The 18295-nt window shown below is 43.3% G+C and overlaps 1 protein-coding gene across 1 annotated transcript in view; it reads left to right on the plus strand.

Annotated features, from left to right (window-relative positions):
* LOC115122390 (xin actin-binding repeat-containing protein 1-like) overlaps positions 1 to 17471 on the plus strand; it is a 24566-nt gene extending 7095 nt beyond the window's left edge. The window contains 4 exon segments of the mRNA XM_065013775.1: positions 8760 to 8911; positions 9142 to 9183; positions 9917 to 12310; positions 12313 to 17471. Of these exon segments, the coding sequence (XP_064869847.1) occupies positions 8760 to 8911; positions 9142 to 9183; positions 9917 to 12310; positions 12313 to 17154 (7430 nt within the window). The 3' untranslated portion in view covers positions 17155 to 17471.
* The last annotated feature ends 824 nt before the right edge of the window (positions 17472 to 18295 follow it).

The following is an 18295-nucleotide window of genomic DNA, read 5'->3' on the forward strand; positions in this document are numbered from 1 at the left end:
AGGTGTGCCTGGGCACTGGAAGCTCTACGAAGCTATATACAGAGTAAGATGTGGATGTGTAGACACATAACTATGTAGCTTCGCACACATGCTCAAAACAGGGGGTGTCGCAGTGTTTGCTGGTATGACCGTGACACAGCCGGTAGGGTCGCGAACCTCCTTAGAGGTGACATATTTCCAGGATATCGACTATGACTCTGTGACCTGGTGATGCGTCTGGGATCATCCTGTGAAAGAAAATCTGACAGGAATGTGATTGACAGAAAGATCCTCAGAGTTCCTCAAATCTAGGAATGAGTCAACCCTCTCTGTTAGTCACTGAGAGTCACTAGGGCACCCCCTCCTCACACTGTCACCCATCATCCTTACCCCTCCTCACCCCCTCCTCCCATTGCCATAGCTAACACCATCCCATCTCATTCCCATAGCTACCCCCATAATTAGCCCCTATACTGGAGACAAAAGAAAACAAAGTAGATGTGGGGTCCCAAGTGATCTTGGGCAACATAACATCACCCCTACAAAATGTCAGAATCATGTTAGGACACCAATACTCAGACAATACTTTCTCTGATAAAGATATCTCCATTCCTCAAGCATATGAATCACCTCAGATTCTCTACTCTTCATAATCTCCTCTTTTAGTTTTTATGAGCAAATACAGCAATAAAGCCACTGAGAGATAATCATGTTTCAGTCTACATTATCAGCCCCTGAGAGCTAATCATGTTTCATTCTTCATGATCAGCCCCTGAGAGATAATCATGTATCAGCTTACATTATCAGCACCTGAGAGATAATTATGTTTCAGTCTACATTATCAGCACCTGAGAGCTAATCATGTATCAGCTTACATCATCAGCACCTGAGAGATAATCATGTTTCAGTAGACATTATCAGCATCTGAGAGCTAATCATGTTTCAGTCTACATTATCAGCACCTCAGAGCTAATCATGTATCAGCTTACATCATCAGCACCTGAGAGATAATCATGTTTCAGTAGACATTATCAGCATCTGAGAGCTAATCATGTTTCAGTCTACATTATCAGCACCTGAGAGCTAATCATGTTTCAGTCTACATTATCAGCACCTGAGAGATAATCATGTTTCAGTAGACATTATCAGCATCTGAGAGATAATCATGTTTCAGACTACATTATCAGCCCCTGAGAGCTAATCGTATTTCAGTCTACATTATCAGTGTGCCACTTGACCAAAATAGCAGTTGCACAGTAGTAGCACAGCAGTTGACTGTTTTATTTTTGTATTGTCTTGCCCAGCGCCCACTGAGCATCTGATAGCATCACTGGGACTGCAGATCCTTCTCCATGCAGTGCCTGATGATGGGGGTAGCTTTGGGAATGGGATGGGGGGGGTGTTAGCTATGAGAATGGGAGGAGGGAGTGAGGAGTGGGTGACAGTATCTTTATGGCAATGAGAGGAGGGGGTGAGGGGGGGGTGAGGTGACGGTATCTCTATGGCGATGGGAGGAAGGGTGAGAAGGGTTGAGGATGAGGGGTGACAGTGTGAGGAGGGGGTGCCCTAGTCCAGTCTCTCAGTGACTAACAGACTGCCCCAACACACCGCCACCCACCCTCCCAAAATAGATCCAACGGTCCCAGCAGGGGGGGCAGTCCTGATAAAAATCAGCTGTCACTAGAGCCACAGGACTAGAGACTAAAGAGAGGCACAGTGACACGACAAGCAGACAGAGAAAGAGAGAGAGAGAGAGAGGGAACAGCCACAGTCAAAAAGGCTAAACACTACAGAGAAACACAAACTATCCTAGAGCCATCACAGGAACTGTATCAGCCGACAACCAGCGGTTTGATCTGTATTCAGAGAGACAACCACAGTGGGAGAATAACAACTACACTTGCTGTATTGTTTGTAAGTATTATGGATTCACTTACAGAAGTGTTTATTTTAAATTAAACAAGTTTATTCTATATGAATGGTGCTGTAGATTACATTTTTTTGTTCCAGTCGACGAGGAGGCTTTGTAGTGCCATGTCAATAAGACAAAACCTGGTGTTTCAGCCTGATAAAACATGACAGTGAGTTAAATGAGGATTGGAATTTGGGGATATGGGGATATGGAGATATGGGAATATGGGGATATGGGGATATGGGGATATGGAGATATGGGAATATGGGGATATGGGAATATGGGGATATGGGGATATGGAGATATGGGAATATGGGGATATGGAGATATGGGGATATGGGAATATGGGGATATGGGGATATGGAGATATGGGAATATGGGGATATGGAGATATGGGAATATGGGGATATGGGGATATGGAGATATGGGAATATGGGGATATGGAGATATGGAATATGGGGATATGGGGATATGGAGATATGGGAATATGGGGATATGGAGATATGGGAATATTTTGATATGTGGATATGGGAATATTTTTGATATGTGGATATGGGGATATGGGGATATGGGGATATGGGAATATGGGGAAATGGGAATATTTTGATATGGGGATATGGAGATATGGGAATATTTTGATATGGGAATATTTTGATATGGGGATATGGGGATATGGGAATATGGGGAAATGGGAATATTTTGATATGGGAATATTTTGATATGGGGAAATGGGGATATGGGGATATGGGAATATTTTGATATGGGAATATGGGGATATGGGAATATTTTGATATGTGGATAAGGGGATATGGGAATATTTTGATATGTGGATAAGGGGATATGGGAATATTTTGATATGTGGATATGGGATATGAGGATTTTCGAAGCAAAGGAAATAACTAATCTGTCATCAAAAATATTAATAATTTAGCCAAACATACATTGCCGGTCCATTTCACGTTGTCTGCATCAACGTTACGTCTGCAGAGTTTAGTGTAATTCATTATTCTAAATATCCTTTCATTTAATAGCAAATATTAGTATAAAAAATGGGGGGGGGGTGACAACTTAATCTTAACTGATGGGTCGTAGTCACCGTTTGATGGATCAAATCCTACCCTTGACCACCCTGTCTTTGTCACATACTGATATCTAATGTGTGTGTGTGTGTGTGTGCGAACGTGTGCGTGCCTGCACACACTGATATCTAATGTGTGTGTGTGTGTGTGCGCGCACGTGTGCGTGTCTGCACACACTTGGGAGTCATATTATAAGAAGGCTGCTATATGCAGCCAACCACCCAAGGTCATGGAACCAAGTGTCTTAGAGGTTTTTTCCCGTGGGCCATATTTGCAATTTCTCAAGTGAGTGGCTATCGTCTCTCAGACCCTAAATCCTTAGACATGACAAGAATGGAGGATCAGAGGTCATGGTTGACCAATTACAGACCTCCTCTCTGGAAACCTAAATGCGTCGTGATAGAGTTGATGTGGAGCAAGAGCAATAGTAATGACATCACAATGTATTTTATTTGACCCCCCCCCCGGTTACTAAGCTGACAGTTGGTATCGATTCCATTTTAAAATCAGCACGTTTTTTAAAGTCTGGTGACATTTTTTTGGGGGGGGGGATTTTCCTAGACAACCATTTTGTAAATCGGTAGTAGTTTTATGACCTGAATCTGTAGCTACAATCGAAAGCAGCTGAGCTGGTTGGTTGGGAACAAATACCTACTGCATTTAGCCGTCATTTGGACAGCTGTCAGTAGTGCAACATCCCCACATTTCCGATCTGCTAATAGCTTCTCTCTCCATTTCTGTGCAGATAGAGAAGGGGATAGCTAGACTGGAAGAGCCGGACCCCTTTGAGGTGTCTGACCGTGTGAAATAACTCAAAGAGTTGCTGGCTTGGCTAAATGTGCGCTTTGCCAGACAGCTAGCTAGCGAACATATTAAAGAATACTTCAGTTGAGATTTGTCCATAGTTGGATTTTGAAGTTTCCTCCTCTGTACAGCGGTAAAAGTCAAGGGGAATCACCAGGAAACACTCGTTGATTACATTAATAGTTGTCACTAGTTACCACAGACACAAAATCATAAATGGATTATGTCGTCAAAAATTCATGAAATCTACAATTTAAGGTTAGGGTTAGCCATAAGGTTAAAAGTGTGGTTAAGGTTAGGTTAAAAATCTGAATTTTAAGAAGAGAAATGGCAGAATTAGGTGGGTGTTTGTGACTTTGTGGCTGTGGTAACTAGTGGCCACAGAAATACCACTTCTTTTTTACATTTACATTTACATTTAAGTCATTTAGCAGACGCTCTTATCCAGAGCGACTTACAAATTGGTGCATTCACCTTATGACATCTAGTGGAACAGTAGTGCATCTAAATCTTTTAAGGGGGGGTGAGAAGGATTACTTTATCCTATCCTAGGTATTCCTTAAAGAGGTGGGGTTTCAGGTGTCTCCGGAAGGTGGTGATTGACTCCGCTGTCCTGGCGTCGTGAGGGAGTTTGTTCCACCATTGGGGGGCCAGAGCAGCGAACAGTTTTGACTGGGCTGAGCGGGAACTGTACTTCCTCAGTGGTAGGGAGGCGAGCAGGCCAGAGGTGGATGAACGCAGTGCCCTTGTTTGGGTGTAGGGCCTGATCAGAGCCTGGAGGTACTGAGGTGCCGTTCCCCTCACAGCTCCGTAGGCAAGCACCATGGTCTTGTAGCGGATGCGAGCTTCAACTGGAAGCCAGTGGAGAGAGCGGAGGAGCGGGGTGACGTGAGAGAACTTGGGAAGGTTGAACACCAGACGGGCTGCGGCGTTCTGGATGAGTTGTAGGGGTTTAATGGCACAGGCAGGGAGCCCAGCCAACAGCGAGTTGCAGTAATCCAGACGGGAGATGACAAGTGCCTGGATTAGGACCTGCGCCGCTTCCTGTGTGAGGCAGGGTCGTACTCTGCGGATGTTGTAGAGCATGAACCTACAGGAACGGGCCACCGCCTTGATGTTAGTTGAGAACGACAGGGTGTTGTCCAAGATCACGCCAAGGTTCTTAGCGCTCTGGGAGGAGGACACAATTACCTCTCATCTTCACCTTAACTTATTAATAATACTTGATTAATAAACATCAATAGCTGATTAATAAACATCAATAGCTGATTAATAAACATCAATAGCTGATCAATAAGCATCAATAGCATGATAATTGTTACCATATTCCCAGGAAGTGTTCAATTTAAACTATGAGATAACCATTAGCATAGGTCAAAGGACATAACCAATAGTGACCAACACCTTTATCAATAGCTGATCAATAAGCATCAATAGCATGATAATTGTTACCATATTCCCAGGAAGTGTTCAATTTAAACTGTGAGTTATCAATTAGAGCATAGGTCAAAGGACATAACCAATAGTGACCAACACCTTTATCAATAGCTGATCAATAAGCATCAATAGCATGTTAATTGTTACCATATTCCCAGGAAGTGTTCAATTTAAACTGTGAGTTATCAATTAGAGCATAGGTCAAAGGACATAACCAATAGTGACCAACACCTTTATCAATAGCTGATCAATAAGCATCAATAGCATGTTAATTGTTACCATATTCCCAGGAAGTGTTCAATTTAAACTGTGAGTTATCAATTAGAGCATAGGTCAAAGGACATAACCAATAGTGACCAACACCTTTATCAATAGCTGATCAATAAGCATCAATAGCATGTTAATTGTTACCATATTCCCAGGAAGTGTTCAATTTAAACTATGAGATAACCATTAGCATAGGTCAAAGGACATAACCAATAGTGACCAACACCTTTATCAATAGCTGATCAATAAGCATCAATAGCATGTTAATTGTTACCATATTCCCAGGAAGTGTTCAATTTAAACTATGAGATAACCATTAGCATAGGTCAAAGGACATAACCAATAGTGACCAACACCTTTATCAATAGCTGATCAATAAGCATCAATAGCATGTTAATTGTTACCATATTCCCAGGAAGTGTTCAATTTAAACTATGAGATAACCATTAGCATAGGTCAAAGGACATAACCAATAGTGACCAACACCTTTATCAATAGCTGATCAATAAGCATCAATAGCATGATAATTGTTACCATATTCCCAGGAAGTGTTCAATTTAAACTGTGAGTTATCAATTAGAGCATAGGTCAAAGGACATAACCAATAGTGACCAACACCTTTATCAATAGCTGATCAATAAGCATCAATAGCATGTTAATTGTTACCATATTCCCAGGAAGTGTTCAATTTAAACTATGAGATAACCATTAGCATAGGTCAAAGGACATAACCAATAGTGACCAACACCTTTATCAATAGCTGATCAATGAGCATCAATAGCATTATTATTGTGTTCCCACTAAGTGTTCAGCTTAGACCCAGGCACATCTCTGGGGTTATGACCTCAGTCACAACTCGCATGACATTATGTTGTCTCATTCCATCTGCTCACCCAGCTATGGGCGACGCCAGTAAGCTGACCCATCCTTTTGTCTGGCAAGAGCTTACTGCGTGAAAACGGACAGAGGTATGTTCGAATCTGGACATTAGTTACAGATGAGGGGTCTATCCAGCAGGGCCCAGGCTACTGCTGACCCCTTAAAAGCAGGCCTGCAGGGGCTTAGCTACTGTTGTTTGGACTGACAGAACAGTGTGAAAAAAACTCCTATACACACTGGGGCTCGTGGCGTTCAGTGGTTGGGGCTGCTATTGTTTCAATGTTTATTTCGAAATTGGGATGAGGTTTTGTATTACATGCTAGTGTAGATGTTTGCCTCAATATATGTTTATATGTGCCTCTAGTGAATAGGACAACTTGTGGCACACAACTCGGCAGGGTAGCCTAGTGGTTAGAGTGTAGAGGCGGCAGGGTAGCCTAGTGGTTAGAGTGTAGAGGTGGCAGGGTAGCCTAGTGGTTAGAGCGTTGGACTAGTAACCGGAAGGTTGCAAGTTCAAATCCCTGAGCTGACAAGGTACAAATCTGTTGTTCTGCCCCTGAACAGGCAGTTAACCCACTGTTCCTAGGCTATCATTGAAAATAAGAATTTGTTCTTAACTGACTTGCCTAGTTAAATAAAGGTAAAAATATATATTTTTTAAAAGATAGATGTGAAACACCACCCCTTTGTGTTTAAATGGGGAAAACCTGGCTGCCGAGATAGAATTACAAGCATTCTAACGTTCTAGTTCTAGTATCTAGTATTCCATTCAGGCATTCTTCTGAGCTGTTGTGTTTTGGTCAGGTATGGATGGCTGTAATGGAGGTGAGTCACACCAACAATGTGCTTAAAACAAAATCAGGAGTCGCTCCAGCTGAGCTAGCAGTTGTTGTTGTTTTTAGTTTCTTCCTCCAAGTCGTGATGGTCAGCCAACGGGATGGCGTTTGTTGAGTGTCTAAGGCAACTGGTGGCAGGTTGTAGCTGTGTGTTGCGGCAGGACATTTTGTTTGTCATTCCAGAACGACCAGAACATCCATCGAACTCTAGTGTTTGCTAATGTATAAGTCATTTCTCTGGTGTTGGTTAGGTCTAGCCATTCATTAAACAGAAATTACTAATTACTAAAGGCATGTTTCCTAAGTGTATATATTCCATTATTTTAGCAACGATATGTGTTTGTATCTGTAACAACAGATAATGCAGCGACACTTGATAATGAAGTTATTACATTACTGCCTGTTACATTATTTTAAATGTTTTGGTTCTATAGGTCGATTATTGTGCAGAGTCAGTCCTAATGGCATATAAAGGCCCATGTCTAAGAGGGAATAGTTCCTACAGTGTAACAATAGCAAACAGATAGGATAGCCACACATACCAACACCTCCCAGCTATATATATATATAGACTCCATTATCAGCCAACCCTCAGCATAGCCAACAACAGAGACACAGTTTATTAATGCTGTGCGGTGCATACCATACCATGGTGCACAGAAATATCACTGTCCTTATGTGGGTCACTGCACTTTTACACTGACTGTTATCGTACTGTATGTAAATCAACAAAAAAGAGTCTACTATATTAAATTAAACATTAAAAGGTCTTATACAGCCTTTTGTCTTTAATCTCAATATTGAATCCTTTCTGGGTAACAATTAAGTAACTTAATGTGATTGTTTTCAACAACAAAAAACATGCAAAAAAGAAACAAAAATAGCTTCTTAGCAAAGAGAAATTTCTCTAGTGAGAATTTTGTTAGGACTGTCTGTGAGTGGCCTGAGTGGGGAGGGGGAAAAATGAAAACTAGCTGTGATTGGCAGAGAGGTTTGGAACTCTCTTTCTTATTGGTCAAAAACTCCATCCTACCAAAAACAGGCTGAAATTTCAGGCAGTCTTTTCAAACCACTCTTACACTAATAGGGAATTATAATAATTTTCACATTATTATTCCAACCTCAAAGTGTCAAAATATATATAAAACACAGGACAATCACGTTTTTGACTACACCGAACCTTAAAACAACCAGACATGTCCTTCCTTTCAATCATGTGCTAATTTTACAATTGTGTGTCTTTTAATAATTAAAAGTTGTTCTTAAGCAATAAGGCCCGAGGTGGTGTGGTATATGGCCAATATACCACGGCTAAGGGCTGTTTCTTAGGCACAACGCAACGTGGAGTATACGGTCTGATATACCATGGCTGTCAGCCAATCAGCATTCAGGGATCGAACCACCCAGTTTATAATAGACTACAAACACGTATTGTATGTTACTGGAGCTGTAGATACGGTATAGGCTAGGATACAAGATGAGACCCAGATGACATTGATCAACATTATCAGAAGCTTTCATGAAATCAATTCCTAATCAATCAATCTATATATGTCTGTGTTGTAGATGACAAGAGGAGTCTCCAGCTGAGTTATAGAGACACCCCGTCAAGACAAGGTCGAGACAGAGAGAGGACCTCCAGCTCAGTGAGAGACAGATCAGCTCTATACCTGTCAAGAGTAGCAGCTGCCGAATCCCCGGGAAGCTCCACACACACAGTGAGTGCCTGGCATTCCTCCCATTCCTCCACACACCACAAAGACGGACACAGGGACGGACACACATACATGCACAAAAGTATACACACACACACACTGGGATCAAATGCCAGGCAGACTGGGGAATAGCCATCATTCTCAGGATTCAAAATGAGTTGCATTACTTCTCAAGCATACATTTGAACGAAACGATTATCTGACTTGTAAATTGCTTTGTTTTCATTCGACAGAAATCCAGCAGTTCCTCAGGAAAGAGGACTACAGGCAGCAAGGTATAATATGTTAATTTAACACAATGTGTGAGTGCTGTGAAATTAATATAAAAAAAGATCCAACTGAAGAGATGATGGGCAATAGATTTTGCATAACACTGGTGATGATGGTGGTCACATTAACAATGGGGCAGCAGGGTGGGCAGGGTAGCCTAGTGGTTAAGAGCTTTGGACTAGTAACCGGAAGGTTGCAAGCTCAAATCCCCGAGCTGACAAAGTACAAATCTGTCGTTCTGCCCCTGAACAGGTAGTTAACCCCACTGTTCCTAGGCCGTCATTGAAAATAAGAATTTGTTCTTAACTGACTTGCCTAGTTTAAAAAAATCATCATTATTACCCGAACTCGGTCAAATACATACTGTAATATACTTAAATCCACATTTTAACATGGCAGTATTTCTACTTGGTAAATGTATAATATCGATATGAAAAGCAAACACAAGGCAATAACAGAAACTGAAAGAAATACCTTGCGTCAAACACTACTCAGTGACTTTAAGACATAGGCATTAGCGCTGCTCTACTAACTGGCGTGAAGTTTGGCTAACCTTAGCTTGAGTGAAGATGGTTTGCTGTGAAAGACATCGAACAAGCACAGAGAAACAGGTAAAGTATGGCTTCAATTGCTACACGCATGGCTACCTAACATTTTCTCATACCTCAACTAATACTACTCTCTAACCAACTGAATACTCACAATAACACAAAGACCCTTTTCTCTTTTCATTCCAAGATGGCCGAGATAGCCCCAAAAAACACAGTTTCAGAAGCATGTCACGAGGAAGATGACCTGCCTCTGCCTCCACCTCCCCCTATCCCACCCAGACCTCAGAACTATGAAGAGTCCACAGCCGTAGGTGGCCCCAACCAAGCCTCCATCCCCGTGCCCCCACCAAAGGAAACCTTCTCGACATTCTACCAACAGCGACAGAAGAATGAGCTGAAAAGACTCTTCAAACACATTCACCCAGACCTGAGGGAAAACATCAATGATGTAGTCGATGATGAGTTGGTTGCGGCGATGCAATCCGGAGGTGCCCAGACTGCAGCTGATGCGGGGTACCAGGGTGAGGTCCAGTCCATGAGGTGGATCTTTGAGAACTGGACCCTGGACAACATCGGGGACCACCCCCACATGACCAAGAAGCTTCTGGAAGATGAGACTCTTCAAGGCGGTGATGTCAGAGGAACATCCTCCATGTTCGAGCACTGCATGGTGGACGGAACCCAACAGATTGTCCAAAGGCAGAGTTCTGTCCGAGGGGATGTCCGGACATCGACTTGGCTGTTTGAGACCCAGCCCATGGATACACTCAACAAACTCCAGCCAGAGGAGGGCGAGCTGGTCGAGGCTGTTCTCAAGGAACCGATGCAGATTGGAGACGTGAGAGGAACTCGGCTACTCTTTGAATCCAAGCCACTGGACGCCTTAGGCCGTTGTAGCTCTGTAGAGGACCAGAGCTTCCTCAAGCTGAAGTCAGAACTCCAGGAGCAGAAAGGAGATGTGAGGAAGACAGTGAAGCTCTTCCAGGCTGATCCTTGCTGCGCCCTCCGAGACGCAAGCGGCAACATCCACAAGATTAAGTCCATCTGCAGAGAGGAGATCTGTAGCAGCAACATTAGCACGGCACGCTGGCTCTTTGAAACTAAGCCTCTGGACATCATCAACAAGGGGACATCTGGGATGCAGATCATCCGGGGGATATCGCTGGAGGAAGGGCAAAAAGGAGGGGTGGACAGGAAGAGATGGATGTTTGAGACTCAGCCGTTCAACTCCATCCGAGAGGAAGGCATAGAAGACCGGTTTCAGGGGACAGTGGTCGAAGTTGTGCCTGACGCTGATGTTGGGAACAAACTAAAGATGTTTGAGACCCAGCCCTTGGCAGCACTGAAAGGAGACTCCACAGAAGTAGCTCTGGAGAAGGAGGAGATACTTGGAGGAGATGTCAAATCCTCCCTCTGGCTGTTCGAAACACAACCCATGGAAACATTGAAGGAATGCTATGAAGTTGGGCATTTGAAGAAAGTGATCCTCTCTACTGATGAACAAGGAGAAGTCAAAGGCAAAAAGCACATGTTCGAGAACTACAACATTAGAAAAGAGACCTTAGTCGGAGCAGAAATCCCAAGTAAAGATCATGAGATTGAGAAGGGTGACGTTAAATCATACAAGCATCTCTTCGAAACAATTCCCCTTTGCAATATCACCCAATCTCAGGAGGAAGTGCTGAACGGAAATACAGAAAACGACATCACGGCAGGAGATGTGAAAGGAAACAGAACGCTCTTCGAGACAACACCATTATATGCGATCAAAGACTGCACTGGGAATTTCCACGAGGTCACAACGGTCAACAGAGAGGAGTCCATCAAAGGAAGTGTCCAAAATTACAAGTGGATGTTCGAGACCAAGCCCATTGACCAGTTTGAGGAGGGAAAGAAGAATGTTGAGGTTATCAAAGGAATCACCAGGCAGGAGGATAGGTCAGGAGATGTCAAGATGACCAAGTGGCTCTTTGAGACACAGACCATTGATGGCATCCATTCCAAGTTCAACCAGTCGGAGCAGCAGCCTAATTCAACAGAGCAACAGAAGGAGACTAGGAAAGGTGATGTCAAGACCTGCAAGTGGCTGTTCGAGACTCAGCCTGTGGACATCTTGTACGACAAATCAGAAAAGATCCCAGATAAAGAAGAAGAGATTGAGAATACCAATGTGAAGTCTGTCACTTGGCTTTTTGAATCACAGCCTCTGGATAGCATTAAAGACAGTGAGGAGCAAAGTTTTAAATTATGCAGTACCAGTCAGGATGGTGTCAAGGCTGAGGTTGGTGTGAAAACAGTGAAGCACCTTTTCGAGACAGAGACTTTAGATAGGATAAGGAAGGACACAGACACAGAGCAAGATGTTAGATATGTCAGCGAGTTGCATGTCCAGTCTGGTGATGTCTCTAGGGTCAAGGAGATCTTTGAGTCCAAGTCCTTAGATGAAATAGGTTCAGAGTCTATAAAAGTGTGTGATGAAGACGAAAGCATTCAGAAAGGATCCGTGCGTAAATGCACCTGGCTTTTTGAGAACCGTCCCATCAACACGATAAACGACAAGGAGGAAATGGCCCAGACATGCATTGTGTCAACGACATCGAGGGTGGTGACGTCCATAACAAGAAGTTCATCTTCGAAACATTCTCTCTGGACAAGATCCATGATAAAGATCAGTTTCTGGAACACAAGTCGGAATCCGTGGAAAAGCCAGTGAGCAACGTCAACGTCAAGTCCAGCACCATGCTATTTGAGTCCCAGCCACTGTACGCCATTAGAGACAAGGAAGGCCAGTTCCACGAGGTTACCACAGTCCAGAAGGAGGAAGTGATGAGTGGCGATGTGAGAGGAGCTCGGTGGATGTTCGAGACGAAGCCCCTCGATGCCATCAAAGCGGAAAAGGAGATCTACGTGATCCGAGCTGTCACCCAGGAAGACGTAAAAAAGGGCGATGTCAAGTCAGCCAGGTGGAAGTTCGAGACCCAGCCTCTGGACTCCCTAACAGCTAAGGAGGAAGACCAGGAACCCACAGTCAAGGTTGTGGAAGACTTCGGAAACCGAACTGTGAAGCTCAACAAACAGCTCTTCGAGTCTGACCAGTCAGCCAGTAAGAAGTGTGTGAGGATGGTTAGTGTGACAGACGTTCAGCAAGGCGATGTCAGGACGTCCACCTGGCTCTTTGAGAACCAGCCCATCGACAGGCTGAAGGGAGAACCAGAGGAGCAGGGCCCTGTCCAGATGGTCCACAGGGAAGACAACCAGAAAGGAGAGGTGAAACGCTGCACGTGGCTGTTTGAATCCCAGACACTGGACAAGATCAAGGATCCTGAATCCAATGTGAATGCAGCACAGGTCATTGAGGAGGAGATCCCAAAAGCAGATGTGAAGAGCACAACCTGGCTGTTCGAGACCACACCATTAGACAAAATTGTCACAGTTGAAAGTGTGATTGACACGTTGTCTCGTCTACATCAGCTTGAATTCATCCACTCAAGTGGAATCTTAATAGAGGCAAAAGAGATCACAAACGTCAACATGGTGAAATACCAATTTATTAAAACCGAGGGAGCACAGATTCAGAAGGAGGAGATAGTTGAAGGGAACATCAGAAACATCATGCTACAGTTATTGTCCAGATCGACCCTGAAGCCCCAGATCACTGTCTTAAAAGAGGTAGAACAGGGTAAAGTTCAGACAACAGTATTAGAAGTCGCAGTCAACCAGCCAGCATCAACGAACCAAGACAAAGATCAAAGTGTACAGAAACTCATCGAAAGCTTGCTTGTTCAAGATAAGCTGATGAAGAAGGGGATCATCATGCAGGAATCTGATGGAGGACATGTAGAGATGACTGTTTACTCACTTCTCTGTCAAACTAAAATGGATAGTCAAGAGATTACAAGGGGAGATGTGAAGTCAACTATAGGCAACCTGTTAGCTACTGCTAACAATCAGAGGACAACCGCTTCATGTAGACTAGATGAAAATGAAAAGGGAAATGTGGACTTATACAGGAGTTGCATCGAGAAAGGAGATCTCCAAAAACTGAAGAGTCTTCAAATACAGCAATCAGAATTGGATGAACTTGACCTCATGACAAAGGAACAGATTGAGATTGTGCAAGGCGATGTGAAGGAGGCGAAGAAAAATCTTCAGAAACAGAAGGATCAAGTGGAACGTACCATTTCAGACGTCTTACCAGGGGATGTGAAGAATGCCAAAAGAGTATTTTCTACAGAGGGTTCCATTGACCTTAGTGTTGAAAACTGCATTTCTAAAGAAGAGATCATCTGTGGGGATATCTCCTCAGCTAAGCAGCAACTTGCTTTAAAACAGACTCTCTCTATGGAAAAGGAGGAAATCGTAGCCGGTGACATCAAAGCTACTCTGCAGTCTTTAGAAAGAGCAAAGCAACAGAGTATGCACTTGGAGCGCGATACCATAACCCCGGGAACTATCTATGACATGGATCTAGCAACACAGGGGCCGGAATCAGAGGGAAACCAGACACAGAAAGAGGAAATTGTATCGGGAGATGTGAAGGCAGCGAAGCAGTCCCTTGAGCTGGCAAAGAACCAGAGTCTATGTGTGGAGCGTGACATCGTCGTGCCGGGAAAAATATACAACGTCAACATCTCATCTCAAGGACAGAGCTCGACGACAGTGAGGCAGTCTGCGTCTTCGTCAACCTCCAGAGGCCAGCGGATCACGACGACTTTCCGAAAGGTCAGTGATGCAGAAAGAGATCAGGAGAAAATTGAGGCTTGCCAACAGGGCTACGTGTCAAGGAGTTCAGATGTCATACATGTTAGCACAGCGGATTCACCGCCAGCGGTCTCCGGCAGCACACAAACCCACCCTTATGTAAACTCAGAGTTTGATGATATTGAGAGGACAGGGACAGAAGAGGCAGAAGCAGAAGTGGTGAGAGGAGATATAAAAGCTGCTATTAGGTCTCTGCACAGTGCTGCGACAGAGCAGAGACCGCTAGTAGACAAACAGGAAATTGTAAGAGGTAATATGCAGATGGCGCTGCAATATCTTGAAAAGTCTAGTATAAATGTATCCAAAGGAGACTATAAAGCTGCCATGCTATACAGGAACTCAGGTTATGCAGGGAGCAGAAAGAAAAGGGATGCAGAGACTGTGAAAAAGCAGTGTGTTGTAGTATCTATGCCTCCATCTGACACTGAATTGTCTCCTTCGGTTTCAGTAACCCTTGGCGAACCGCCAGCCAGCGCAGCACAGACTTCAGCAACTGTCACTTTTACAAATCTTGATGAAAACCCTAAAACACCCTCCACTGAAGCCCTAAGACCACCTCCACTTCCTCCCAAAGCAAATGACAAAACACAATACCAGAAGCCGGCTCTACCACCAAAACCACAATGCTCAAAACAAACACCCAGCTACGCAACAGATAATTCCACCCCTCCTCCAAAAACACCTAGTGCGATTAAAGGTAACCAGCAAAGCCCAGTCATTCCCCCAAAAATGAAACCAGGGAACCCATCTCCCCCTCCTCTGCCTCAGAAACCTTCATCAAATAGACAACAAACCACAAAGGACTCACAACCCAAATGTATTAATAAAGCAAAGCAGAACTCACCTCAGGCCAGTGCTACCAATAACATCCCAGCCGAGTACAAAAAGTCAGTTCAGCTTAAGCAAAAGCGGGAACAGAAAAACATCGGAACAACATTGGCAGTTGATCATCATTCGGCCATGTCAAATGGCACTGAAAATGAGATGGACAGAAACGTAATACAGAAAATCAATGCAGCAAAAGAGATCCGAATGTGCATGCAGAGCTACACAGAAGATGGTAATGTACAACAGGAAATAAACACAGACTTTCAGGTCGCAATCCAAAACTTCATGGGGAAGGAGAAGAATGTTGTGGACACAGCCCCTGTGCTACCAAATAAGATCAATGTAATTCGGGAAAAGGTCAGCCAAGAAAAACAGGTCACCAAAAACACCAACATGCAACAGGAGATAAACCCCTCTACTGTGCAGCAGGGGAGAACAGATATTCACAATCAGGGCTGCAATACAGATCTCCAAGAACCCTACTCCCCAACTACGACAGAGAGACTTTCAATGAGCCAACATAACAGTGACAAGCTGCCAGGAGGAGCATCCATAACAGTGACGAGCTGCCAAGAGGAGCATCACCAGAGACCTGAGGACAAAGTAGTTCTGAGGAAGAAGAAAGAAAAGAAAGAGACAGAGGACCAGCGACGTCAGAGGCTGTCTGTTCACAAAGATGACATTATGAGAGGGAACGTGAAGGCAGCGATGGAGATATTCGAGAATCTGAGGAAACGAGAGGAACTCAAGACGATCCTGTCTCAAGTTCAAGAGATAGAGGGAGAGACCAGGGAAGTGGATGTCAGTTCATTAAAGAGCTTATTCGAGAATGTACCCGCTTGGATAGTCACGCCTTGTAAACATACAAAGCAAAGTCACACAAAAGGGGAAAAGAAAGTTGAAATAGAGTCAGTGAGCAACGATATGGAAAGTGGATCTTCGGTAGAGACTGTATTCGGAGACCTAGAAAAGGCAAGCAGAGATATAATGCATTTGAAAGAGCAGACGTTAGCAAAACTTATTGACATAGAGGAGGCGATCAGAAAGGCTTTGTATTCTGTATCCAATTTAAAATCTGAGGCTGATATCGCAGGTTTATCAGGACTCTTCAACGAATCCTTGCAGACCGAGCAAAGCCATCAACCCACCAACAACATAAGAAAAATCAGTATCGCATCCACCAAGGCCACTAAGGCCAAAACAGAACCAGCTAGGGAGGCATCTGAGGGGAAAACGAAAGGTGTATCAGGATCGTCAAAAAGATCAGAGTCAGCCTCACTCTCTCCGGTACTTGACAAGCCTCAAATCAAACAAAGCTCTACCTCTCCATCCTCTCCATCATTCATCTCCATTCACTCTGCTGCCAGGAAGCCTGTAGAACAGCCAAAGTCACCACAGCCACAGTTCTCATCATTCAAGCCTAAACCAGAGCGGTGTCCTTCCCCAAGCTCTCATGGAGCCAATGATGACCTGGGTCAACAATCTGCCTCTGATTCCCCAAACCACTTCTACAGTCCTGCTAGTCCAAGACGAAAGGTCAGCATTTTGGAGGTTCAAACTGTCCCTGAGACTGTTCCTGCCGGAATCATTGGCACAAAAACGGTCAGTGAGAAATACGAGGAGATGGACTGCTTCGGCAACACATTCGTCTCGTCAAAGACTTCGACGTTTGTCACGAAGCACTCTGAGAAGTTTGGAGTAGTCACCAGTCCAACCAGGTATGAAGTCGTGACATCCCCTATCATGCAAAGGTCTGGTCATCCCTTTTCAGAAAACGCCAAAGAAGGTGGTACGGTTTTTGTAACATTTGGTCAACCAAAACCTGGAAAACTTTGAAATGACACATTTAATGTAGCATGGTTTGCAAAAACAATTTAATTGATGTATTATTGTAACCCACATGTATCCAGTATGGCCCATTTAGTTAATTATGTCATATAAATATTTCTTCTTAGCTGCAAATGATGTTACCATAATTATTAAAAGATTTGTATAGACAGTATTGGTGTTAAATTGTGTCTCATGGACTTTTTGAACTGTAACTATAGTCAAATGTTTTGTCCTTTTATCAAATAATTGCAATATGTTTGATATATTTTCTGTTGTGTAAATTATCAATAAATAGTGTATTAAATAATGATATTTACATTTGACATTTACATTTTAGTCATTTAGTAGACGCTCTCATGTCCAGAGCAACTTATTTTGCTCTAATGTGGATATTTCTCATACTTTCTTCTGTCCAGACATTGTTTGCACCATTTTGGGAACGATCGCCAACACCATCACAACATTGCCGAAGTCAATTAAAAACAACATAACTCTGATTACATGCTCATAGTCCACTTTGGGTACAGCAAATTATGAACAGCTACAGTATCTATGCATTTAGTGAAAAACTGTGTAAATATATGGTATTAACAGTACAATCATCATCACATTGTTGCTATCGTCATAGTTTCAGTCCCCTGAGAAGGAGATATGCTCCGCCTGCCTGACACCTGTCTACCCCATGGAGAAAATGGTGGCCAATAAACTGGTGCTTCACAACAGCTGCTTCTGCTGCAAACATTGTAAAAAGAAGCTCAGGTGAGATATTTCCTGTGATGCCGGTATATCCAATGCAAATCAATCAATCAATCAATCAATCAATCAATCAATAAACAAATATAGAATTGACCATTACATGAGATATGCAACCACCCATGATCTTTAATATGTGAATTCTCAAAATCTATTTCTAATTGAAGTCATTCTAAAGCATTTTAAAAGGAATGAGAAACTAAATCAAGCAAACAAAAATAAAATGAATTAATTTCTAATAGGCATACAACATGACTATATATGTTTGTTTTTGACTTCATTGCAGCATTCAAAACTATTCATCTCTTTATGGAGAGTTCTACTGCATTTCCCACTACGACCAGCTTTTTAAAAGGAAGGGAAATTATGATGAGGGGTTTGGGCACAAACAACA

The sequence above is a fragment of the Oncorhynchus nerka genome, linkage group LG9b (assembly GCF_034236695.1).
Source record: "Oncorhynchus nerka isolate Pitt River linkage group LG9b, Oner_Uvic_2.0, whole genome shotgun sequence".
Classification (NCBI taxonomy): domain Eukaryota; kingdom Metazoa; phylum Chordata; class Actinopteri; order Salmoniformes; family Salmonidae; genus Oncorhynchus; species Oncorhynchus nerka.